Source organism: Colossoma macropomum, unplaced genomic scaffold (assembly GCF_904425465.1).
Source record: "Colossoma macropomum unplaced genomic scaffold, Colossoma_macropomum, whole genome shotgun sequence".
NCBI lineage: Eukaryota > Metazoa > Chordata > Actinopteri > Characiformes > Serrasalmidae > Colossoma > Colossoma macropomum.
The window spans coordinates 24,272,372-24,298,152 of NW_023494803.1; the positions used below are offsets into that span (position 1 = coordinate 24,272,372).

The 25,781-nt window shown below is 38.5% G+C and overlaps 3 protein-coding genes across 5 annotated transcripts; 1 reads left to right on the forward strand and 2 right to left on the reverse strand.

The window, feature by feature from the left end:
- The first annotated feature begins 178 nt into the window (after positions 1-178).
- Positions 179-4,019, forward strand: mrpl35 (mitochondrial ribosomal protein L35). The gene is made up of 4 exons (XM_036593156.1): positions 179-262; positions 896-1,061; positions 2,267-2,411; positions 3,660-4,019. Exons 1-4 carry the CDS (start codon positions 229-231, stop codon positions 3,840-3,842), a joined length of 528 nt encoding a protein of 175 aa, XP_036449049.1. The 5' UTR covers positions 179-228; the 3' UTR covers positions 3,843-4,019.
- Positions 4,020-8,132: 4,113 nt separating this feature from the next.
- On the reverse strand, positions 8,133-21,226 carry reep1 (receptor accessory protein 1). Of its 3 annotated transcripts, none has more exons than XM_036593154.1 (8): positions 20,922-21,226; positions 15,798-15,870; positions 15,569-15,645; positions 14,769-14,889; positions 14,105-14,218; positions 12,651-12,825; positions 11,278-11,549; positions 8,133-8,932 (listed from the first exon to the last, which is right to left on the reverse strand). In XM_036593154.1, the coding sequence occupies exons 3-8, from the start codon at positions 15,634-15,636 to the stop codon at positions 8,855-8,857; spliced, it is 828 nt and encodes a 275-aa protein (XP_036449047.1). In that variant the 5' UTR covers positions 15,637-15,645; positions 15,798-15,870; positions 20,922-21,226; the 3' UTR covers positions 8,133-8,854. The 3 variants fall into 3 exon arrangements, with proteins under 3 accessions (XP_036449047.1, XP_036449046.1, XP_036449048.1); XM_036593153.1 differs by lacking the exon at positions 20,922-21,226 and adding an exon at positions 19,074-19,179; XM_036593155.1 differs by lacking the exons at positions 11,278-11,549; positions 20,922-21,226 and adding an exon at positions 19,074-19,179.
- A 450-nt stretch (positions 21,227-21,676) lies between these two features.
- chmp3 (charged multivesicular body protein 3) lies at positions 21,677-25,527 on the reverse strand. Its single transcript, XM_036593895.1, has 6 exons — positions 25,394-25,527; positions 24,709-24,769; positions 24,376-24,555; positions 24,040-24,161; positions 23,768-23,882; positions 21,677-23,599 (listed from the first exon to the last, which is right to left on the reverse strand). The coding sequence occupies exons 1-6, from the start codon at positions 25,436-25,438 to the stop codon at positions 23,454-23,456; spliced, it is 669 nt and encodes a 222-aa protein (XP_036449788.1). The 5' UTR covers positions 25,439-25,527; the 3' UTR covers positions 21,677-23,453.
- Positions 25,528-25,781: the final 254 nt, after the last annotated feature.

Consider the following 25,781-nt stretch of genomic DNA (forward strand, 5'->3'; position numbering starts at 1 on the left):
TTTGTACATTTTGCCATAGTAAAGGACTTAAAGAATGAAAACTAATCATAACTGGAAATCGTGCGTTACGAGATTACATTTTTGTGAATACAGAATCTTTTAGATGGATCATTATTCGGATCTCATTTTGAGGAGTTTTGGTTGGACCTTTTTCCCCCAACGACTTTTCCATGCAGCGTTCTGTTTGTCCAAGCTGCGCACTGTAGTTCAGGGTTGCCGTGAAGCTCAATGATGGCGGCCACCTTGGCTAGAGGTCTCTCAGGTAGCCGTATAGAAGTTTATACCTTTCCATTTTAGAGCAGCTGTGCTGAGCTGTGATCTGTGTTATTCGGCTTTAATTCGTATGAGCCCGCTGTGAGGTTATTGGGGCGGTTCTCATTTCTCCGGATGCTTTTCTAAACACACACATTGCTTAGCTTAGCATGCTCGTGCTGAGCGTTAACCTAGCTATCTAAACAGTAAAGTTAGCTTCATCAGGTCGAGGCTCTGCGTGTTTATCAGCTGCGTTAGACATCACAAGAATGAATGAATGAGATATTCTTAATACAACGAAACAACGAAGACATTTCTCAGCTAAATATCAGTTTACTAACAAGCAACAGCTACATTCGAGACAGCCATTTGAAGACGAGGCTTAGATCCGCTTCTTAATCTCCAGCTTCTTGTTCCAGTTTTTCCGTTACACCTTTTCCGTTCCACCTTAAATAGTGAAGCAGTAACATTCTGGTGCCGGCTGCGCCATTTAAAGTGAAACAAAAACGTCGGAACAAGAAGCTGGAGAATAGGAAGCTGACTACATGTCCGTCATTTATAGAAACTAGACTTAAGGTATCATAGTCAGGCTAGCGTTTCTGCACAGACTGGTGCCTTAACCACTTCTGCATATCATTCACAGGACTGCTGAGGCCTCTGACAGTGCTGGGAAGAACTTGCCTTCACCATGCAGCAGGAGTCACCCAGCTGTCTCCTCGCTTCTCCACCCTTGTCCAGAGACAGACAGGATTTAAACCTCTGCCTCCTGTTGCTGGCTTTGGCTCTCAGCAGCACACTGTACTTCATCGGTAGGTTAATCAGAAACCAGTCTCACCTGTGTAGTTGAAAGCTTTTCTACAAACTAAGAGGGATGCACCAATATGAGAATTCTCAGATATCCAGTATTTCTTATGTTCATATCTGTTCATGCCAACACTGATGCAAATACACATATATTTAAAAAATAAATGTAGAAATTAGGACTGGATCAGTACAATTAGGGCACAGAGTCAGCCCTAAAGAGTTGATTCTCAGATTCTAAACATTTGGAAATTGTGAAGGCTTTGGACTCGATTCCACACAGCACAGTGACGGTAAAGTTTGCCTACACCTGCACAGGCGCATGGTGTGAGATATTCTGCTGTTATGGTCTCAAAAATACATCTTTCCTCATCACACATACACACCTCAGTAGACTGGCTGTATTTTACATTGGACGAAATGGAAAGCAATGTCAAATGTAACATTTGTTACAAACATTGCTTGCAGTCACTGTATTTATATGTCTTTCATAAATACAGAAGCCCTGTAGAAGCGTTCTGCTTTGTTGGTCATACGGCATCTCTTTTACACAGTGGCAGTCATGCGTGCTCATGATTTTTCAGATTTTGCTGCTTCTCTCGAGCTGTATGTCATTAAAATCATGTACAAAATACTCTCTGGTGATGTTTTTCAGTCACAAAGCCTCAAAACCCAACAGTGTGAAAACAAAAGCATCACAGAGATATTCAGCTTTGTTGGCTGTATTCAGGACGTCATTGTTTTCCCGGTGATGTAGGGCTGAATGATTTTGGGTAAAGTGCCTCATTGTGTGTTATCTGACCAATATTATGATGTAAATTTGATTATTTTCTATAAAACGTGCTTTAGGCCTTTTTTTTGCCAAGAAGCGCTGCATATCCATTTTTTCAATTCGCTTGAAATTGTATTGGTGTTGACTTTCTGGAATCGAAAAATTAACTAAAAAGAATAAAATGCTGATGTTTTAGCACTGTACTGTGTTATGTGGAATGTCCTGAATGCTTATTTTGCTATACCTATGATAATGTTATAATGTTACAGTCCTAGTTACAGAGTACTGTACAGCACACCATACTACAGGTATGGCACCACGTCTGTGTATTGCAGTGATTTTGATTAATCTGATTTAATTTCAGATTCACACCCATCATGTTTTGAATTTCACTAAGAGCAGAAGTGTGAGATAGGCTTGTGATTCATTCGTCATCTTCAGCATCACTCCCCTCATCCCGTCACTGATGCTTCAGCCCAGTAGAAATCTAACATACTATAGTTTGAGGAAAGGCAAGAGGAAGACAGTGAGGTCTGTGGTGAAGAGGTTCCTCCGACTGCACTGTGGCCTGTGGGTGAGGAGAAAGGTAAGGCAAAATGCCATATCCAAGTTTACTATTTATTCAGCTGATATTCATCCACTGAATTCATAGCCATTTAAGTATGTACATTTCAATATAAGTATATTTTCATGCCAGTGAGACTGAGTTCCTGCTTTTCCTTGTGATTTTGCTTTTGCTACATATTATTTTCATTTATAAAATGCCAGTGAACAGTATTTTTTGATGCCATTGTACTTTACCTGTTTAATATGATTCAGATAAATTTTTGACTAGGGCTTTCCACTCTGAGACAACACATTGAATAACTACTCACGGCATTCATTGTCAACTACGATTTTATCAGTTGACTATATATATATATATAAAATCTCTGTTAAAGGTGGTATTAATCATAATATAGCATTGATGTTTCTTACATGTATAAAGCCCACTCCCAATTACATGTATCATGAAAAATGTGTCAATCTGTTAGGTGTTTTGGACAGAAAATATATTTTTTTAAAAAATGAACGTTAATGGTGTTACATGCCATCTGTACTATCAGTTTGCAAGCTCATCTCAGGATACATCATCCTTCTCAGAATGCTTCTTCTGGACAAGCTTGTGCATTTTGCCCTCTACCAGAGAGCAGATCCCATCTGCAAATTCTGTTTCATTTGCATGTTCTGCATTTTTTACAAGACTGAAAATCTATATTAAAATCTTTTCAAGTGGTGCTCAAAGTATGTATGTGTACACAATTATTTGCACCTAAATTCCATAATATCACTTCAGCCCAAGTTAGCTAGTAATTCTCTGTCCAGGTTTGAACACCATTCCATTTTACAGAACGTGTTGTTTATGTGCATCTCTTGTGAAGCACACTGGGTACTGAATATCCTCTATGTGGGTACACGTCAAAATTTGTAAGGACGATTCCAAGAAGGTAAACTGTGCAAATGATATTATACTTATTACAGTTCAACTTTATCATGTTATGTAACCTGGCTTAGTTTCACTCTTAATTAATCGATAGGTGTAGTTTAGTCTCAGTTACAAAGTTATTAGGGGCAGTAATTGTGTTGTTAGTTTGTTAATTAAGAAATGCAAAAGGAAATTTAAAACGTGTGATTAAAAATAGGGGATTCGTCAACTTTGAGTCAAACCTCAGGTTCTTTGGTGACCCAAGAAAACCTTATCTGCAGACTAAGGTAGCACTAATGCCATTACAGTTTACCTTTTTTCCCCCCAAAGATACTGAATATATATTTTTTTGTTGTGACTGGTTTTCAGGCTGGATACAAGAAGAAACTTTGGAAGAAGGCAGCAGTCCGAAAAAAGCGTTTAAGGGAACATGTATTCTGTAACAAGACTCAATGCAAAAAACTAGACAAAATGACCACATCCTTTTGGAAAAGAAGAAACTGGTACCTTAATGACCCTTACCAGAAATACCACGATAGGGTCAACTTCTAAGTGTAAAACCCTCTTAACATGTTAGTCTTGTCCTGGTGTATGAAGAAAATGCTTATTGGTAAAATCTACAAGAATTACTGCTGTTGTCGCACTGTAAACTAAAAACGCATGTGCATCCATCATGATTAGTGTAAATAACCATGGTTCAAAAAATAAAACTGTTTCTCACATAGCAAATGTCTTTGATAACTGTTTAATCTTTTATACAGTGGCTGAAATGAAATCAGAGGAGTCGTGGATTGATATTCTGTCTCCCTTTTAATAGCTGAGGTCACCACACCGTCAGATACATTTGAAGGGTTTCTGACAGAGATCAGTCTACCATTTTACATCAGGTTCTTTTCCCACCCAAGGCTATTGTTTAAAAGCATGAGAGAATTCTTCTGGCCTGCCAGACACGAGAGCTGTGTTTTTGAAACATATATATTTTTTTTTTTTACAGAGATGCTGCAAGCTATTATGTTTATTAAGAAGAAAGTGAGGTTCTATCGCTCTTATAAAGTACAGCCCAAACCACAAGGACATTTTCTTTACTTCTCCCTCTTCCAAACAATCTGGCTCAAGTACAGGGAGCTTTAACACACCGACTAACAAAAATGAACAATATTTCAATGTCAGAATACACTGAATAAAATCAATGAAAGGCTATTAGTCTTTAAAGGCACAGCCTCTACTTTAAGCATGACTTCTATTAGAGTAGTTTATAATAAAGCACAAGGACACCGCTCTCACATTTCTCAGGTTTGAATAGAATATTAAAGGCTTAAAGTTGGTCTAAGCTTGACACACATGTGGAATAGATGCGTTTCGGCGGTTAGCCTGGTCTTCAGGCAGTAGGAAAGGTTGTGCCTTTAATAACTTGCTTATATAAAGAAAAAATACAACATTGTTCAAGCAATCTAAGACTATGACCATCAGTGGAGCATCAGATGAGGCCAAAGATGAATTCACACAGAGCACTTAAATGAGTGGTAGGAAATATTTCATGCAGGTTTAGTACAGCAAAAATGATGCAGGCTGGACGCTAAAGACAGTCATCGAAATGGTCTGACACAGCATTCAGAAACATTTTAATCATCAAAATGTACACCTTGTTTTTCTAATGGTCTGTCTGCTGCCTTTCCAAAATTACTCTTTGTTTGATTCTGCCCTTCTTTTTCACTGTCAGTAGTTGAATTTAAAGTGTAAACATACAGCAGTAGTGTTAAAGGGGAATTCCACCAGTTTTTAAAATGTTCTGTATATTTCAATCTTAAACATGTAAACAACATCATTCAGAAAGGTTTGATGTGAAATGCACCATTCTCTAGAAACTAACAAGAGTCAGAATTGTTCACAGTGGTTGTGATAGGAACCAGACGTCCGAGAGTTTAACACTGCTAAAAGATACTTCACAGAAAGCTATTACATTAAGTTATTACAGATAAACATACAAATACAGTTTAATGATAATTCTGAAATAAAGTTTTGCCTTAAAAATCATTTTAAAATCCAGAGAGGTACATGCAGGGTGTTGTAAGGCAAAATAGTACCCAAAGACACCTTTTTTGATTTTTTTTTTAAATTTATTTATTATCATTATTTATTTATTTTTATTTATTATTTTTTTTATTTTGCACTATTATACACACATGTAGGTTCACTGGTCATTTTTGATAGTAAACAAAACGGCTATATTTATGTTACAGATGTTACGACCCCAGTTCACTGTAAATAAATCTGAGTTAGTAAGTTTGTCTACAGCGAGCCATATCATATCAACCCACTCTAAATGACTTTGTTTACATCACAATGATTGAAATATATAGTAATTTTGCAAAATTGAAGGAATTCCTGTTAAAAATGAAACAAACTGTACCTGAGGCAGTTATTTAGTTAACTCTAGCCACACTACTGAAAAAAAGGTTCATTTGTATAGCTGCAAACCAATATAAGCATTTGCTACCTGACATCTGAAGAAATTCAAGAGGTCAAAATAAACTATGATTGTCATCATACTCCAAACTCAACAGATACATTGTCAGAAAGTCTCTTTGACATGGCCAGCGGAGAACAGTGGTAGTCATGCCTTTAGGAGGTTTTGAAGCACTGTCGCTGATCCCAGTGAATTCATTAGTCAGGGGGGGATTGTACAGCTCCAGTTTACATTTGATCCTAACATGCATTTTTAAGATTAAGGGTGACACGACTTTGAGTTGTGCTCAGTTTGAACTGCTCAGTGAAAAAAAACAGTGTGACTGCACAGTGTTGAGACATGTAAGGGGCCTGGCTCTTTGGCTCCCACCTATGGCTAAATGTGTGAGTGCTACAAGAACTAAACCACACTCAGTGGGTGAAGTACTGATGTACTGTACCATGTTCATAATCCAGTATGTATGTATGTACCAATGACCACCACAGAGCTCACAGCACCACTAATGCTCATTCAAGCTCTAATATGGTACATAAACGTGTTAATACTGAGGACCCCAAAACACATATGAAGAGGCAAAAAACAGAACCCATTCATACTGCCCACAGATGTGAATTCATGCAACACCAAAGTTTAGAAAAGTTAACAAACAGTTAACATGGCAACAGAAACTATAGTGACATTCAGTCTATTTGCACTAATCAGAGATATTTAAATGAGGTCCCGAAATGATCATGTAGGGGATCTTTTAAAAAGGTTATTAAATAATTGCTACTGTGAAATGATGACTTGATTACAACTAACAACTAAAGCAGGCAACATCTTCCTCAAAGGGGTAATGAATTCCTTTGGATAAATAACTGTTGTAGGTGTTATTACATATCTGATAAATTTTCCTTTCTTTTGTGATGATCCATAATCATAAACTGTCTCATTATTAATGGTATAACCAGATAATGTAAAGAGGACTTAAGTTAGTTCAGTGTTTTATATTCCAATATTTCAATAAAAAGGCTGTAAAGTTACAGCATTGCACATTGTCCTTTCTTGATTATATTATATATACATTTCATGATTGATATCTTCATTAATCACGTTTACATGCACACAATAGCCCACCTAAGTTCTTAGTTAGTCTAAGAAACTAGATGAACCAAGATGTTTACAAGTATGAAAGAATAGTCCATTTATAGTCCCATTTATATACGACAGCATAGTCTGATTTTATACCATGAAATGCTCCCTTAATTATATCCTTTATCTATGCATGAGCTTTCCTCTGTCTAAAATATTTGGTTTCCTTTTTTCTCCTTCCTTTTAAACATCTAACTCACTTTCTGACAAAACATTTAACATCTCTTCCTTTCTGCAAAAGGGCGAGACTCTTCACCTTCTGTTGCTTGTGTTTGTGGTACTACAGACAAAGCTGCAAAATGTCACAAGAGCTTCACGCATGACTCGGTGAGGTGATTTAAGTGTTTATATGTCTAAATCTATCTCTAATATTCCAGCTAACATCTGCCTGGATCACGTTCTAATTTAAAAAGCCTGAGTCGACGAAGACTTTAATCAGACCATTACAATTGAACCATGCTGTTTGCATGATCATAGCTTAGTTAGACTAGCAGTCTTAATCAGACTAATATCAAACCAGTGGTGTGCATGTAAACGTAATTACTGACAACTAAAGATTGCACTGATCCGATACCAGTTATCAGCATCGGGCTGATATCAGCAGAAAAAGCTCAAATCCTCTAACAAATCTAAGACAGCACTCACCCACAATAGCCTTTTTTAATCAAAGTTGCACAAAAAAGAGCGCAGATTTGACCCCCTGCAATGACGAATTCATTTACATGAAGCACATCCTAATTCACGCAGATGTTTTGGTTGGGAGTCAATAAAACAACAGTACTCAGCAGCTTGTGAGCCAGTGGCTGGGCTCATAGATGGAGTTTGAGGTTGAGCCGTGAGTGTACTGCCTCCCTCTTGGTCAAATATTATTGTAGTGTTTAAATTACGACTGGAAAGAGTAAAATGTAAAAAGTAAACAAAACATAAGAATGATGTGATGGTGTAGTGTGATTAAATTTGCTCACGCTCATTGATTTGACTTGATTTGACTGTACAGAACTTTGATGAATCAGGACCAATATGTGATGTTGTTAGCTGTGTGTTTCTTACTGTGGGGTAGCAAAGTTTTCAGTAGTTTAAGCATGATGACCTACTTTTAGATGCCCATCTTAGGTGAGGCGCTTTGTTAAAAAATTTTAAAGCTTAGCAGTTTTTAAATATTGAATATTGAATTGGTATCGGCCGATACTCAAAGTTGTGGCATCAGTATCGGAAAAGAAAAAGTGGTATCGTGCTGTCTCTGATTTTTTTTTTTGGTGAAATTACAAGCCTGCATATAAAAGTCACTCTTGGTAAACAAACATTTGAGTTTGTTGATGGTTTGTTTTGCTCTGAGGCCTTGCTACATCTCAACAGAGATTTCTCCAAATGAAGAAAAGAAAAAAAGCCACAACCTCACCTGAACTTGTGCACTAAAGTTTGCAATACACTGTGATTACCCACTTGTGCTCTTGACAAGAGGGTAAGTAGAGAGTGTTAGAAAACCCAATGGAGAGTAGCCCTTAAAGACATGGAGAGGGCCGCGCCTCCATGGGTGACCATACTGGCTACTGTACAACTTTTAGATGCTGACAGACAATACATTCTGGTGTTGTTTTCATGACAGACCGACAGAGGGACATGCATGCTTCTGTCTCTCCCAAAGTTATATGAATGAAAGAAAACACTCTCACGTATGGTAAATATGTACAACACAAAAAAAGGTTCAGAAGTGTTTGAGTCTTTGAATGGTGCTGCATACACAAGTTACCTCAGCACACCCTCCCCCCCTCCAGTGTCAAAGATCAGAAGCGAAAAGGTTGCACATCGCTTTGGTTACCTCGTTCGAGAACGAGGCTGCTTTAAATATTTGATCTTTTTGGCTGCGTTCCCAAGCATTTTATTTCCCCCCATCTGTCTCCTCTTTTGTTCCATGTCCTCATGTTGCAGCTAAGGCAGCTAAAGCAGTCTCGCAGCGTACGCACAGTCACATGGCCTCAGGGTTTGGAGATAGGGCGTTCTTTGATCTGGATCTGGTGACAGGTCTTAAGACTCTAGGAGGAGGCTGAGAGAGAAAAAGGAGGAAGGGGTTAGGCAAAGATAAATAAAAAGGAAAAACAAACAGAAATGAAAGACGAAATTCAGACCACCACAGAGCCAAGAGCTTTCACAGTGAAGTTAGACACACCACGTTCCACTTGTGACCATGTTTACTCTGCACATGATCACAAGTTTCATCAAGACAACTACTGAGAACAGGCACCTGTGGGTGACTGCAACACCTCTATCTACAGCCAAACAAACGTATCTAATGACCTGAAAATTGGTGAAATGTAGAACAGAACATGCTGAACATATCTGACATCAAGGACTACTTTTTATAGACAGGGTCTTTGTTGTTTTTACAGGATCATATTCGTAACCAAGGCAACATGCAGAGTCTTGAAGCAGATTCTCCCACCAATGTCACCATTAGAATCATCACTGTTGTAAGAAAACCCTGTATCCCCAAAACAGTTAGTTTACAGGAGAACTTGATGGTGGGCTCAAGTGTTTTTGTGGAAAAATTCCCCTTAGAAAAAAGGCTATAGTAATACAATACTATAATACCATTTCTGTAAGCTGTATAACACTGTTATAATAACCTATAACACGGTCACCTCCATGTAATATTCATGTAGTACTGTCTTATAGTAGTCTGTCTTCACTGTCCCAAAAAAAACAAAATCTCCAAAACAGTAACTTCACAGGAGAAGGCAAAAATGTTCTTTACCTTTAATATAAATTGATGTAAAGAGATTTTATTCTAAGTAATTTTGGACTATTTGTCCATTCATCATGAAATTGCTCAAAAGACAAATAAGTGATGCTATGATACTTGTGTACTACCCCAGTAAACTAGTAACTGTCCAAATTTACTAGAAGATTTAAATAGGTATCTTAGAGAAAATCTTATAGCATTACATTTTTTATCAGAAATGTCCTCACATTCTAGCAGCAGTAACTTAAATGAAGAAATCTATTCTCTGTGGCTCCCCAGGCTCTGCAAACTGGAGGGGAAAAAAAAGATGTGGGCCACCAACATCCAGCCAATCAGGACAAGGAGGCGTATCTACCCTCCTGTCAATCCTACTGCACATCCACAGCACACAGAGCCTGAGTTTTATTTAGCTGGCTGTAAACCTGACTTGTGAAATACCAACTGTGGTAGCTGGCTGGCTCTTCTAGAAAATGGCAGAGAAAATAACAACAAAATTATCAGCTCCAGCACTATGAGAGCTAACACTGCCGAACAAACCAAGAAAAGAAAGACAGAGGAAGAGAAACTGAATATAACCAGTCTACTGTAGAGAAAAAAGACAAAAGTCCACTTCTACAATGGAGAGTTGAATGGGCAAGTTGACACTGATTTTCCTCCATATCTGCTAGACTGATGGCACATCTAAAGCTAACAAAGTGGGCTCTGGGCTCTGAGGGACTTGGGAGTATGAGTAATGTTAGGTGTCTGGCTAGCTCTTATGTTAGCTAACAATAGCTAATTAGATGATTAGCTGTGCATGTCACACTCATGTTAAAATTTGTGACAATGCATTACAACAAACTTAGCACCAGCATTCAGGTAGCCTAGGCAGCTTGCATGTGTGTTTGAGGCGAGGCTTTGGAGGGAACAATGATGGGAGCGGCTGTTTGTTTGGCTGTTTCTATTGGTCCATTCGTAATGATCTGTTCACACAATGTAAATGGAATCTGGGAATTTAATATGATGTAGATGTAAAAAACAGATTTAATTTTTTTTTCTTGTGACAATATATGTACATGTTTAACCATCTAATTTAATACAATGGTTTTAAAAATAAATTTTACAGAGCATATATTTTTCATGTAGTGAAGTAGAACCCATAGCATCTTCTCTATCCTAACACATACTCTTGAATCTGGAGAAGCTGATTGTTTATTAGCTGGCTCTCCAAGCTCAGAATATCGACTGCATAAAAGCCCCTTTCTTGCTACTATTATGGTTGGAGAAGCCAGTAGTAAGTGCAGTTTTTCGCTTATATTACTACTTATTTCTGATAAATGATAAGATAATTACAAATTCCTATTAGAGCACAGATCCAGGATCATCTTTCAAAGCCTCATTAGACAGGAAGCTCTCTCCTTCGATGACTCACGCCTGCTATAATCCTCCTTGAATGCTGTGCAATCGCTGGGAGACTTCATGACATCCATTAACACACAGATCACAGTCTCGCATGAATCCCAGTCAAAAACGCCATTCCACACAGCAGCCTCTGGTTGAGCAGCCATGTTGATTAGTGATTCAGTGTGTTAGTGATAATAACCAGGCCAAGGGCACTCCAACCACAGCCAGGCACATCACCAACCAACTGTTCTAGAAGCAAGGGCTACCTCTGGGGCACGCCTTTTAAGCAGTCTGAGTTGGGCTGAATTGGCTGGAAAGCCCTCCTCTGTCCCATTGTCCTCTGTCACCTCTGGGGCCATGGGTGGAGGTTGCGTGGGCTCATCCTGGAAGGGCTCTGGGGGTTCAAGAGGCTGGCTTGGGATCGTGAAAGGCGACGATGAAGTAGGAGTGGGTTTGGGGGTCAGAGGACAAGGAGGCTCAGGAGCACTGCGCTTTTCCAAACTCAACAGTTCAAACTCAGTCATGTCAAATTCTTGGCCTGCACCATGACAACAGGGGCATCAATAACAGGCCTGTCCATCTTATTATTCATCTTTGAGTACATGACCTTAAAGATCTGCACTGAAACAATGAATTTAAGGCAGGCTGACAGGTCTGTGGTAAATAAGAGAACATGATAGGGCATAATAAAAGTCTTCCTCTGAGGCCTCTTACAGTGAAATAATAAGGCTGAAAAAGTTGAATTTCTCTGGGATACAATGTTCATTTACTTTCCAAACTCTCAATGCCCAAAAAATAATCTAGGCTCTTTATTGTTGTTAAAGTTAATAAGGTTACCAAAAGAAAGTGTTTTCTTTAGAGCTTAAACCAAATAATAAAATATGTTTAGATATGCTTTGGTGTCAATTTCAAATTACTTGCTAGGGTTTCAATATGAGAAGAGAATATGGGAATTGTGGGCCGAGAGCGATATCTGATATTTTTCACGTACGTATCTGCCGATGCTAATGCATAAACATTTATAAAATGAAAAAAATGAGACTGGGTCTACCAGGATTAGCATTACAGAGGACTGTAGCCCAGCATCACCTAAACATTGTGTTCTTCAGGAGCTTAGTAAATACGTCATCAAATATTGGACTGAAATATTGGTCAAATCTAAACATCTGTTCAATGTCACAATTTTAAGCAGTTATATGTCGTAACAGATGTCTGAGTACTGTACTTTTCCTTTCAATCACATTAGCCACATGTATGATTTAATGGCTCACTGATAATATGAAAATCAGATGTTTAAGTGAACATAGTGTACTGAGCAATACTAGACCAGCAGGCACAGAAAATACAGAGGTTAGTTACTGCTTACAATTCGTAAGATCTGGCTCTATAATACTGACACACAGTTGGAAAATGGGTAGTATAGAGCACAGGATATTCTAAAATATTGAATTTCATTAAAATTACTTTCTATATCAAGATGAACTCTTACATCCCTCAATGAAGATATACATTATGTAAAGAATTATTGAAAGCAGTAGCTGAACAAGTTAGTACGTGAGTATCTGATTTGCTGATAGTATGTTTATTCTCAGGAGATTAAGAGGAGCAGAGAGGTCATTGGTTGGACAGGTGCACTTACCCTTGCTGTAGCCAGTCTCTGATTTGCTGCGCATCATGGCCCGTGTTCTGTGCTGCTGGCCGGATGCTTGCTGAGTGGTGACTGAAGCAGGGCTTCTTGCCTGATCTTCCGACTGCAAGGAGGACAGGTCCTGCATGCTGAAACTCCGCAGCCGATCCGATAGCACCCCCTGACCCTGTAGCAGAAGGTTTACTTTTTAAAATGTTTTTTTTTTAAATAGTTTTTTCCCAAAATTAATTATAGTGAATTATCCAATTATGACTCTTGCTGATCATGCAGAATGTTGGAAAATAAAAAGGGTTGTGATTTTAATTTCAACCCTGACTTTCTGTGCTTGAACTTCATTATCATTGTTTAATTTTAAACCAAATGTACTTAAGTGCAGAGTCAAAACAAAATTGTGTTACTCTCCAGTTACTTATTGCATACCATCTCACCCTCAAGCCAATGAGAATGTAATGGCACACTGTCTGGTTTTGAACACAGACCCTAATCCCAGGGCCCCCATCTGCACTGTTAATCAGTGTTTTTTAGTGCTTTTAAATGAGTAATTACTATTTTATTAATGTAACTGTTAGAAGAATAGGCAAAAAACAAAAAATAGGTTTTCACTTTTCCCCAAGTATAGTTAAGCAGTCAAAACATGTTTTGTGTCCAAAGTCTGCGTTTGAGCTGTGCAATGTTTTAAGCTACACAACACTTTTTGCTACCCAACGTTTTTAGCTACGACTGTTTTTAACTCCAGTTAACTCCGTGTCCATTTTTAAAAATAACAGTATGTCATACAGTATCATAAACCACAACCAGGTCCTTTTGATGAGGAGTGTTTTAATGATTTAAGAATGCAGTTTTAACAATTTGCACAAATTGGTAGGTTATAATAATTTATTACATATTACCTACATTAACCTTGTAGCTGCAGTGCAAAATTAAAAGCAATCTTCAGATGGCAGATCAACTACAGTTGTATGCAAAACATATTTGCCTGGTCAAATTGCATGTTTTGTTGATTTTCTAAGCGGAAAACAAATTAATACATTGTATACGGAAAAGAAACTTAACTAATTAAATAAGTATTCAAATTATTTTCTGAATTTAACATCTTGGGGGAAAAATAAAATATAAAATGTGCCATAACTTTTGCATGTCACATTTAATGTTTTATTTTTTCCCCAACAGGTTAAATTTAGCAGACAAACAGTAATTGTACCTTAAAAATGTGCAGAAGTGTTAACTTATTTTCACTAAACAAATCAAGAAAAAATATAGTTGGACCAAGGGTGTCAAAACCTTTGCATAATTTTTTTGATGATTTATTCCTTTAAATAAAACAGATTTCTGATCTACTTCTAAAATGTAACATTGCCCAAAAAGGTGAAAGTAACCACTTTCAATATTCCTGATCATAGTCTCACTTCTTAACAAGTAGCCATGAGATGGTGGTAAACAGTCACCTTGGTAGCAGCCATCACTGCAGCTGTGGCAGCCACATTCAGGCCTTTTCTTCCAAAATGCACCAGAGTGTCGTAACTTTTGTCCTTTGCTTGGCACAGGTATTCATCAATGTCCTGGAAAACGCCAACCATAAGCAAATGAGGAAAATAAGAATCTGAGCTCTTCAGTAAGATTTAGCATTCACTTTTACTTTTTCCCCAAATAGAAAATGTGGTCATGTGTTTTTCCACTTCCTCAGAATCAGAACCAGCGTCTTTGTCTTTGTCTTTTCCGTTTTTCTCTATCATTGTGTCCTTGCACTCTTCCCTCATTGCAACCCTGGTGAATTTCCTGCCTTGCAAATAAAGTGTAGAGGAAAGCCTCTGGAAAAACCACGACATCATTTCCTTTCACCGTTTACTGTACACTGACCAGGAATACGTCCTCTAACACACATTACAGGAAACAGGGTCAAATGCACACTTTCCTAACTGTCTGTTTTGCACAATCTCTAGTCACCCCACAGCTGTCTGCACGAGCGCAGCAGTTAGCTTGTTTGCTCATCATTAAACATTAGGCATCTGTTTGCTTTGCAATAATCTGTTTGTACAGTGACGAAAATGTTCAAAATGACAAGAAAAGAAAACAATAACTTATACAGTCAACACATATAAAAAAGCCTACCTTTTCTTTAGAGGACAATGTGGGGTGGACAAATTTCCTATAAAGCACACTGGATCCCTTTGTGTACGGTGAAAGTAACCACACCACAAAGGCAATTTTGAGCTCATAGTAGAACGGAAGCCTTTGAAAGACATAAGAGATGAGTCATACAAGTGAGTGTTATGACTTGGAGGCTTTTACCAACCAGCATATGTGGACCATTCCACAGAATTTGTTCAAAATAACTCTTACTGAAAAAAAGGTATTAAAAATATTTTGTAGTATTCAGACTGAGATATTTACAAGGAAAATGTTGTGACCTATTTAAACCTAAGGCATTAATCGAAATAGTAATAAGCTAAATATACACAAAATCATCATTTATAAGGTGCTTTCTGTTGGGAGGTGGCAGTCAAAAAAAAGCTGACTAACACATGGTGAGCAGTTAGATCTCATTGTTTTGAAGTAAATGTGTCCCAAAGTCTGAAAATCACTGTGTAACAATTACTTAATTATTAATACAATTAAGTGAAGATTTGTGTTTGAATGAAAAAATATCATCATTAATGTGTGTACAACTGTTCAAATCTGTGTTTGGTAGTCATGTACTGGCTAGCATTTTTTAGTTATTCTCAAAATTAGAAACAGTTGTCATTACTGAAACATTCAGGTCATTCAAAGCAAAATACTTTGTCTAAAGTCAGTTAAAAGTCCAAAATGTGTTTTCAACTCTGATTATGAACCAGTTCAGTAGAATGATCCACAAACAACATACAGTCGCAACACTAATGGTAAACAAACAAAAGGTAAGTTTCACTTACCAGCACAAAAATATATCTGTGATCACCTCAGCTGTAGTGAACAGTGCAAATATAATCCAATACATCATCCATTTTACCTGTGAAAGATATAAAAAAAGATAAACACGTTATGAAATATGTCGTGGATGTTCCTTTATGCTTGAGCTTATATAAGATGATGCTGACAAACAAGTGCCGCGCATCTCTGTGTAAAAGCCATGAAAAGGTGCATTACGCAGCTCATACTCACATATTCTCTCACATCTTTCGATTTAACAGCTTTATATGAAGAGTACGCAGGGTAAAGGGTCCCAAATATGAGCCTGTCAGACACAGAGAAAAATCATCAGGAGCATAATTTGATTAATATCAACATGAGTGTCAAAGCTCAACATCAAAATAATTTAACCACTTAAACTTTATGTTTATAATTCGTTTATGTATCTTACATCTTTCTCATATTTTTCCCCCACTTAAGATATCTGTGTGGGCACCAAAAATGTCATGCTTTATTTTTACATGACCATTTTTTATAACTACTCTATATTTCTTAGAAGTAAACTGGTTGTTTTTGTTACAGTGCCTTTAAAACTGCTATATGTAAATGGGCTCTGTTCTGACTGGCTGCCCTAAAGCAGTTCAGGCTGAAACACTTGTTTTAACTTCAATGTCAATTTGTGTGTTGGTTTTTGTGACATCACAAAAACAAGTAATTGTGGACTGTTTGCAGTTTAGTTTTCAGATATGGACTGTATAAACTGAGGAGTAATTAGTACATTCTGGAACTCACTACATCAAAGCCATATTTCAAAAAGGTGAGATAAGTTCCATTTTCTGTAATATGGGCCCTTTAATCTTAGGACTTATGTTAATATGAGGGTGAGTAATTGAAGAGTCCATATATGAGCCCTTGCAGTTTAACATCAGCATGAATCAGAAATTATAGTATTTTCCTTCCATACTCTGACCTGTTTCCAAGTGAAATGCAGTATCAGTGAGGGTCTCTGAGCTTCTGTTTAGCTTATTGATAGAAGGGGTGGTGGGAGTTGGTGAAACATAATATTATTGGCTAACATTATTTTTTCCCTGCTAGCAGTCTAATGTAGACAATTGATATTCCCAAGATATTTTAGAGGCAAATAAAAGTAATTACATTATGATGGACGATTACAAAAAAACAAGAAGTAGATCTTTTTAAATGGTATGCTATGATGCCATGTTAGAGGAACAATGCTTGCTTCTTTAGTTTTGCACTGGAGCTGTGAGGCTAATGTAGCTAACAAGTAATGTAAGTCTATGTCAGAATTTTTGGGTGACATCTACTACATTAGACTGCTACCTCCACTATTAAACTCAGAAAGCAAGCTTTGGACACCAAACATATCTTGGGTTACTCAACTGTGTTTAGGTGCTAAAAAAAATAAGATAAAAAAGTGCATGGCCTTATATAATATTATATATAATATTAAAGGCCATCCTTGCATTTTATTTTATTTTTTTTCTGAGAAGTTCTCTTATAACATTTGGGTTGGTTTTGCGTACCAAAAACAGTCATGATTCATTTTTACATGAACATTTTCCAACCTCTCTTTATCCCCTAGAACAGGGGTGCACAACTCTGGTCCTGGATGATTTACCTGCTCCAACACACCTGATCACACTTATCTGTTAATTGCCAGGTTAAGTGGGTGTGTTTGAGCAGGGAAACCTCCAAACTGTGCTGGAGTTGTGCACCCCTGCCCTAGAATTAAACAGGCAGGTTTTGTTACTGTGACTTTAAGACAGATATCTGTAAATGAACTCTGTTCTGATTAGTTGTCCTGTGAATGGGCGGGGCTAAGCTGCTATAGGCTGGGTAGGTGGTTCTGGTGACATCAGGAAAACACTGAATTCAAAACAGGTCGTTTTTTTTCAGATTAGTTGCCGTAGATGTACAGGCTGGAGAGTGAATACATTCTGAAACTGGTACAATATTTGCATGCTATATATTTTATTACCAAGGAAAATTCACTTTTCCATGATTCTCTTTAACTCCGGTTACAATCTCACCATCATATTAATGTAATTTAAAATTCTAACTGATAAACCAGCAGCTCCGAACATGTACCTAACTAACCTACGTCCTCACTAACCTTGTGTGGTTGAGCTTCTACAGAGCATCTACTGGACAGACTGTTTTTCTAAACTTCTGTTGTTGGTTTAGGTCTTAGTCTGCAGGGTGCGGGCCAAGCAGGCTTGTACGACCCTGATTATCTTCCAAGTTTACATTCTGCATGCTTGACTAAAATAGCTCCCTCAACTGTACGATCATAACTCACAGACGCAGCGAAGCAGGTCGCAAAGAAAACGAAGCGAAATGGCGTTTGGTTCAGACTGAGTGACGAGCTTACGCGCAGCAGCGCTTAAAGACGCGAGAAAGCTCCAGAAGGAGTGTGACCCAGCCTGCACCTGTGTTCAAGCATTTCTTTTCGCGAGTGCTCTTTCAGGCCTCACAGCTCAGCAACAGCTGCGAGTCTGACCTGATCAAATGACCGACCTACATACGAGCTGCCCAAGAGCCCCAAACACACACAGACACTTTCACAAAGACACAGACCTTTTCAACTTTGGGCGACTTAGTGGGCTATAAGGTGTTTGGCACCCTACATGCCATGTATGAGCTATATTTGGTGTCTGAGGAAGATCTAGTGTGCTGCAAAATGTAGCCCATGCAGCGTAATCGGATACTGTAATCTAAATTTAATTGAATCACTATTTGGAGGTGTCGCTATCTCATCATCAGGGTGAGATTCAAAGGATCATCATCATTATTGAATGATCACTGAAAAAATATCCAGAGACAGAGACAGAGAAAGCTGTAGGCAAGGATTAGTATCAGTTTCAGCTGACTATGAAAGCTTCATGCTACTGTTTTCAGCATTTTACAGTGTCACCTCAGAATCTATGTCTTGACCCATCCCATTGTTTTCTGCCTGTACACCAACAGCAGGCCCACTCTGACCCACCGTGTGTGTGGAAACAAAAAACATTTAAAAAATGCTAAGCTTATTTGGCCTCCAGCTGGGGCCTCCTTCAAAACACATAGTCTACGAATGAAATATTCTTGAAATAAATCCAACTGTCCAGCAAAGCACGCATGTATGACTGGACAGATCACGTCACACGCCTTTGTCTGTCCCTTATTCATAGGGCTCAATATCACAGGCTACACTGACAATACCGCTTCAGTACGGGAACTGACTGCTCGAGTCTCTGACGACCAGTCTACAACACCTTGAAATGGAAAAGGCTGTGAATATAATTAAGCTCCTGAAGCGGCACGTCATGACTCGCCTACGGTTCTGCTCTGCCTAGAATTAAGAGATAAGCTAAAGACGAAGCTCCTGAAAAGCGGACACCTTGCGCTACAGAGACAGAGAGCAAAAAAGACAAGACCCCAACACATCCACGCAAAGATTTAGAGATCCATTCATCCAAGTGGAAGAGAAAAAAACATTAATTCCGTAGACTGAACAAAAGGACTTACACCACAAGCCTAGAAATAATCCAGGAGACCATCGCGCTGAAGGCTGGAGAGCTGCTTGTCAACAGGGAGGAGTTTCCTTCGTCTCTGCTGCCTGTTACCAGGCGCTCTAGCGCACGCGCCCTGGCGGTGTCGTGCACGCGCGCTTTGATGTTTAGAATTTTGAGAAAACGAACTAATCGAAACACCACGTGGCACTCAGGGCACGCTGTCATTCTGGCTGCGTGCAAAACCACATACTGCTATACTATACACCGATCAGCCATAACACTAAAGCCACCTCTTTGCCCATTTTATCAGCTCCACTTACTATATAGGTGCACTGTGTAGTTCTACAGTTACAGACTGTAGTCCATCTGTTTCTCTGCATACGTTGTTAGCCCCCTTTGACCCTGTTCTTCAGTGGTCAGGACCCCCACAGGCCCACCACAGAGCAGGTACTATTTGGGTGGTGGACCATTCTTAGCACTGTAGTGACACTGACTTGGTGGTGGTGTGTGAGTGTGTGTTGCGCTGGTATGAGTGGATCAGTCACAACAGTGCTGCTGGAGTTTTTAAACACCTCAGTGTCACTGCTGGACTGAGAAAAGTCCACCAACCACAAATATCCAGCCAGCAGTGTCCTGTGACCACTGATGAAGGACTAGAAAATGACTAATACAACTGTGCTGCAACAGATGCGCTATTGACTCTGACTTTACATTTGACTTTACATGGTGGACCAACGAGGTGTGTCTAATAGAGTGCACAGTGAGTGGACACGGTGTTTAAAAACTCCAGCAGTGCTGCTGTGTCTGATCCACTCATACCAGCGCAACACCCACTAACACACCACCACCAAGTCAGTGTCAATGCAGTGCTGAGAATGACCCACCACCTAAATAATACCTGCTCTGTGGTGGTCCTGTGGGGGTCCTGACCACTAAAGAACAGGGTGAAAAGGGGCTAACAAAGTATATGGAGAAACAGAAGAACTACAGTCTTCAACTGTAAAACTACAAAGTGCTCCTATATGGTAAGTGGAGCTGATAAATGGGAATGTAGAAACAAGGAGGAGGTTAGGGTTAATTAACGTACGTGCAGCTATACAAATGGAAGCACTACTAACTCTGGTATACTATTTTGACATGCCATATATGAAAATAGTATGCGTTTTTGGACACAGCCCCTGAAAAAAAATGCAAGTCATTCCCATGTTCACACGACTTACTGGACCTTAGGTTAAGTATCTCCCTTTAAAAGATTCATATCTCAAGCATTTTATTATCATTATGAAGTTTATGCACCAAAAGCAGTCATAATTAATTTTTCCAGGCCCATAACTATATGTAAATGACCTCTGACCTCATTGCCTGTGATGTATTGTAACTAGTTCACAAAGCAGTTTATGCTCAAACATTGCTTATAACTTCAGCGTGAGTGAACTTGGCTAAACTGCTGCAAGCTCAATAGGATATATATCTATATACATGTGACATCACAAAAACAATGAATTCAAACAGACTGTGTCTGTTCACTGTAACAACAAAACCTCCTTTTTTCATGATATGGGCCCTTTAAGAATGGTGCACACCCCTGTGTGGCAGTTGTGAGGGAGTTTTTTTAAAGTCCTTAGTCATTGTTGGAGCCACCACCCTCCTTTAGAAACACAACTGTACAGAAAATTATAACGAATATACTAGCTCCACTGCTGGCATAGTTGAAGAAACAGCCAGGACAATGTAATACTTCAGTTCTTTAGCACAAATGTGTGAGGCTACAAACACGAATGTTTGAAGAAACATGAAAAGCTAATCCTCTGTGGATGCGGCCTACCTAGATACCCAAAGAGAAAAGGCAGGCTCTGGTTACCTTCACACAGTGTGAAGCTTGTGGTAAACGGATCCAGCGGGTCACATGAGGGTTCTGCTGAAAAAGGCCCCATAGAGACGAAAGCACCACTTAAATCCCACATTACCTAATTCCAACAGCAAAGAAATGATGCAAGAATAGGTTAACACCATGGACATATTTCTATTTTGTGTGTTATATTGTGTGAGAAATCCAATTTCCCTCTACTTCAATATGCACACATTGTTAATTGAATTGTTGAAATGTACTGGACCCTTTATATACAGAAATTATGGCACAAAAAGAGCCCCACTTGAATAATGAACTGTTTTGCATTATCATTATCATTAATTAATTAAATTAAAATGTGCAGAAGTGTGTTCTCTGTAGAGGATGTGTAACTTTACAAATTAGACACCACATACTTTGCCCAGACTTTTGCATACAACTATATATCTGCCTCTGGTAGTTTAGCTGTTCACACTGAAGTTGCAAGGAGTGTTTCAGCCAGAACTGTTTTTAGAATGAAGCACAATGAGGGCAGCCGATCAGAACAATGCTCATTTACATATATTAGTCTTAGAGTCACAGTAACAAAAACAGTCTGTTTAAGATCGGGATGGGATAAAGAAAGATTAAAAAATATCTACATCTGGTATTGCTACATAAAATCAACAAATGTTTTTTTCCTTATAGAGGAAAAAGGAAAAAAAAAATACAAGAAGAATTAAGGATATGGGTCCTTTAATGCAATATGGCTTCCTTAGACCTTTAAATCAAATGGAAAAATCCCTTTAATTTCTTCTTAAAAGTTTATTTCTACACTTCCTCATGTTTTACACACATATAAAACAAACTTCTGCACAGGAGTGTACATTTCTTTTTAAAGGACCTAAATGAAGCAAAGCACTCAATCCATCAACGACTATACAAAATACTTTCAGGAAACAATAATGAACCATAATTAAATGTGAATCAGACTGGATTGGTATAAAATCCTTGTGATCAGGGTAAACGCTACTGTCCACAAGTTAGTTATATATGTATCTTCATGAAGGGATGGCAATGTCCTTGTAGACTACATTTAAAGCCACCTGAAAGTCATCTGACTTAACAAAAATGGATGGGTTTGAGTTTGCTGAGTCATGCCAATAAGCTGCCTATGCAATCTAACATTAGTGCTTATATGTTTTCTACATAGATCTGCAAGATGGCCCTAAAAGGAAGGCCCAACGGGCACACACTGCAGTATGTGCTGAAAGAATTTGTGATTAACAACTCAGTCTCACATCACGAAACTGTTACTGCTAGTGTTTTACAAAGCAACCATGTTAATGAAATATGTCCTGTACATTAAACAAACAATTAAAAAAAAAGCTGATTCCAGAACACAAGCTGAAACAGAGATATGGAACGGAAACAAAGACAGAACTGTGACCCAAGGCAAGTACCCATTAAACATTAAAGTGTGAAGTTAGGAGTTAGTCATTTTTTTATATGAGGCACTAGGAGGCCACTCTGCATTAGGAGGAGGATCGACTCCTACCAGCAACTTAGCCCATTTTACAATGTCATTCTGAGAAATGACTCACTGTCATGTGTCTATAAACAGTTACCATCAAGTATGATGAGACAGTCAGTTAAAACCTTTGGGTTTGACAATGCCAATTTCCACGTTTTCAAACATCTCTTCAATTTCACCAGCAGATTTTCTAGAAACCTCTGTGAATCCAAGCTAATAGGCCATCTCACAAAAACTTCTGGATTAATAAACTTTATTCCTAAGTGCAAAATCTGCTTCTGATTTTACAGTAAGTTAGGAGTGATTTTCCACTCTGACATGCTGTATGAATATTGGTTCTGATGCAGGTGTGAAAGGTAGACAGTTGCCACAGTCACCGCAACATTTCACTGGTTTCATCAACCCTGCCAGCCAGATCAGTGAACCACTTACACAGTTACAAGGGCTTTACTTACAAAATTTATATAAATACACTTATCAATATCTATATATACAAGATTTGCATACAGCGGCTATCGTGAATTTCTCCTAGTCAATAAAGCCAAACTAAAGAATGGTTGTAAAGAGAAGAAGCATTCACTTTAGACCCCAAATAAGGCTTGAGAAACCACAGTAAATATAACAAAGAAGGACAAATATCCACACCAAGATGACTGCACTGTAAAACAGAACCTTGGTCATGTTGCACAGCTAGATTCAGCATGGTTTAAACTCATATTACTATTTAAAGCAGAAATCGCTCACATTTTAATCAAATGCTTTTTGAAAACAAACAGATTGAAATTACCATGCACCCATAACCGTACTGCTCTAGAATGCTTGAAATTGCTGTTAATTTGACCCCACAGTGAGACAAAGTTCTTCATTCCATAGCCAGATTAACATTTCTCCTAGTCTCGTTTTCTGTGTACAATTATTACTTAGGCTGCTGAGAAAACGAGACAATCAAGGAGAAAGCAATTCAATATAACTGAGATGAGGTCTATGCCTTTAGAGCTTTAGAGTAGACAGAGAGAGGAGAATATGTTCTTTTAGCTCCTCAGTGCTGCTAGCCTGGACTGCATTTCTTCAATGTCTTCTTCTTCTTCTTCTTCCTCTGAAGCTGCTGTAGCCCCACGTTCAGGCTCTGGCTCAGGAAGAGCATCTGTGACTTTGCTGGGAGCTTTTCCAAGAGCACCTATAATTAACACTTGGCATTAAATGCCGATGGCTGAGATGCCTATTTATATTAAATGCAGGCCTAAATGTACGTTCATAAACATCAGGAAAGTGAGAGTGTAAAGCCTGTGGAGAAGAGTAAGTTTTTTTTGCTAGAAATCTCTGCCTCTGGTTTCTGGTTTCTTACCAGCTGTGATCTCAAAGAGGATCCTATCAATCTCAGCCTCTGCTGCTTCCTCCATTTCCTCCCCATCCTCCATGCTCTCAAACGTGTCCTCCAGCATTTCTTCGATGATACCAGCCTAATCAACGCACATGGTTGATGTTAGACATGCTGAGAACATATTAGCCCATGTAAACAGCTAGAAGTTAGAGCAAGTAAATCATTAAATGTGCTGGACTCTGACTGTCCAGGACCAAATTTGGGCTTTTCTAATTGTTTAGGTCATCATTTCAAACCTTCATCATCTCCTTCGAGAGTTCCCTCATGGTAGCCTGGATCTCTGGGACTTTAATCAAGCTCTGCATGGCCTTCATGACTTCTGTGCTTTTCTGAAGTGCACCAGCCACTCTTAATACAGCTGTGAGGATACATGAACCCAAAACCAAATAGTCACATCACTGTAAGTGTTCAGCATGGTTCAAAATCTGCTAATCATACTTACTGCTGAAAATCAATCAAATTTTAAAAGACATAACCTAATGCATTACACCAGTTCTGATAACACTTGATCGGTTCATAATGATCATCAGTTTTCAATCTTAACGACTCACACAATGTGATTCCATACTCACACAACTGATTCTTCATACTGAGAAGCACTGAGTTCATTTGGGCTTTGGAGGCATAAAGTTTGCTGACAGCCTTCTTCGACTGAATCATCTCTTTGGCGAGAATGATGCACACGTCCTTTTGTCCCTTCTTAGCTGCATCTTTGATCGACCTCTTCACCTTCTCCTCCTCCCTCTGAATGTCTTCAAAATGACCAAAGAATGCATCAGGCATTTCAAGTCTGAGAACGTATTCTAATTTCATTTAATATTTCAGCTGAATATTAATCAGTACAGTCACTGAGTTCTGAAGTAGTATACATTTCACTTATATTAAGTTAATATCTAAAAACAGACCTCGGATTTGCCTGTCAATCACCCGCATTTCTTTCCGTATTTTCAGGGACCATTCGTTGATCTATGAAAAAAAGAAAAAAGACAAAATGTTTAATTTTCAATGCTTAGCAAGACGGAGTGGATCAACAAAAGTCAACCTTTAAAATGAAGACTAAATGTGAGCTTTACAACAAGTTGTAACAATGCACTAGCATTATTTTATTACATGAATTACCTAAATAATTGAGTAATCATTACTAACCAAATTAAAATACTCATTCATTAGACCAGTCGCGTTTTCAGTAATGAAACCCAACCCGTTTCCAGCCAGTTAAGATGTGAAATTAGCTTTCATCGTAAATCACACTGAGTAACATAAACTCACTCTCCACCTGTCAGAGGCGTTAGCCAGCTAACCTACTTCGACTAGCAATCAGTAAGACAACCACAGTAAGTTACGTTAATAATCATACAACCTTATCTGTATCACAGACTTAGCGTAGCACTTAATAATGTTGTAATTTATAAAACATACAAGTATTTTCGCCACCAAATCACCTAAAGTTGCCTGGCTACGTTAGCAAACGAACTGGCTAACTAGCCAGCTAGCTAACTAAGTTAACACTCTAACTATCATAACCCATCGTTTACAGATTTCTATGAACAGCGTTGTAGATCTGTTATAAGCTCTTCATTCACTCCTTACCAAGTCTTTGGGTGGTCTTTCGTTTGTTTTCCCGAAAAGTCCCATTCTGAGACACTCAGTTTGTTGAGCTGAACAGCGATGGGAGCTACCAAAACAATACAGCTCCACTTCCCCATTCCATACAGGCCACGTCAATCGCGTAATCATTTCCCTTCGTCTTGTCCAACTTAGTTTCAAAATAAAAGTAAGTGTGTGTGTGTGTGTGTGTGTGTGTGTGTGTGTGTGTGTGTGTGTGTATATATATATATATATATATATATATATACATATATATATATATATATATATATGACCCAGGTATTCTGAATCGCAATAGATCAGAAATGTGTAACCTGCTGACTGCGGGTCCCTGAAGGCTAGGTTGAGAAGTGATGCCCAGTTCTGTAGT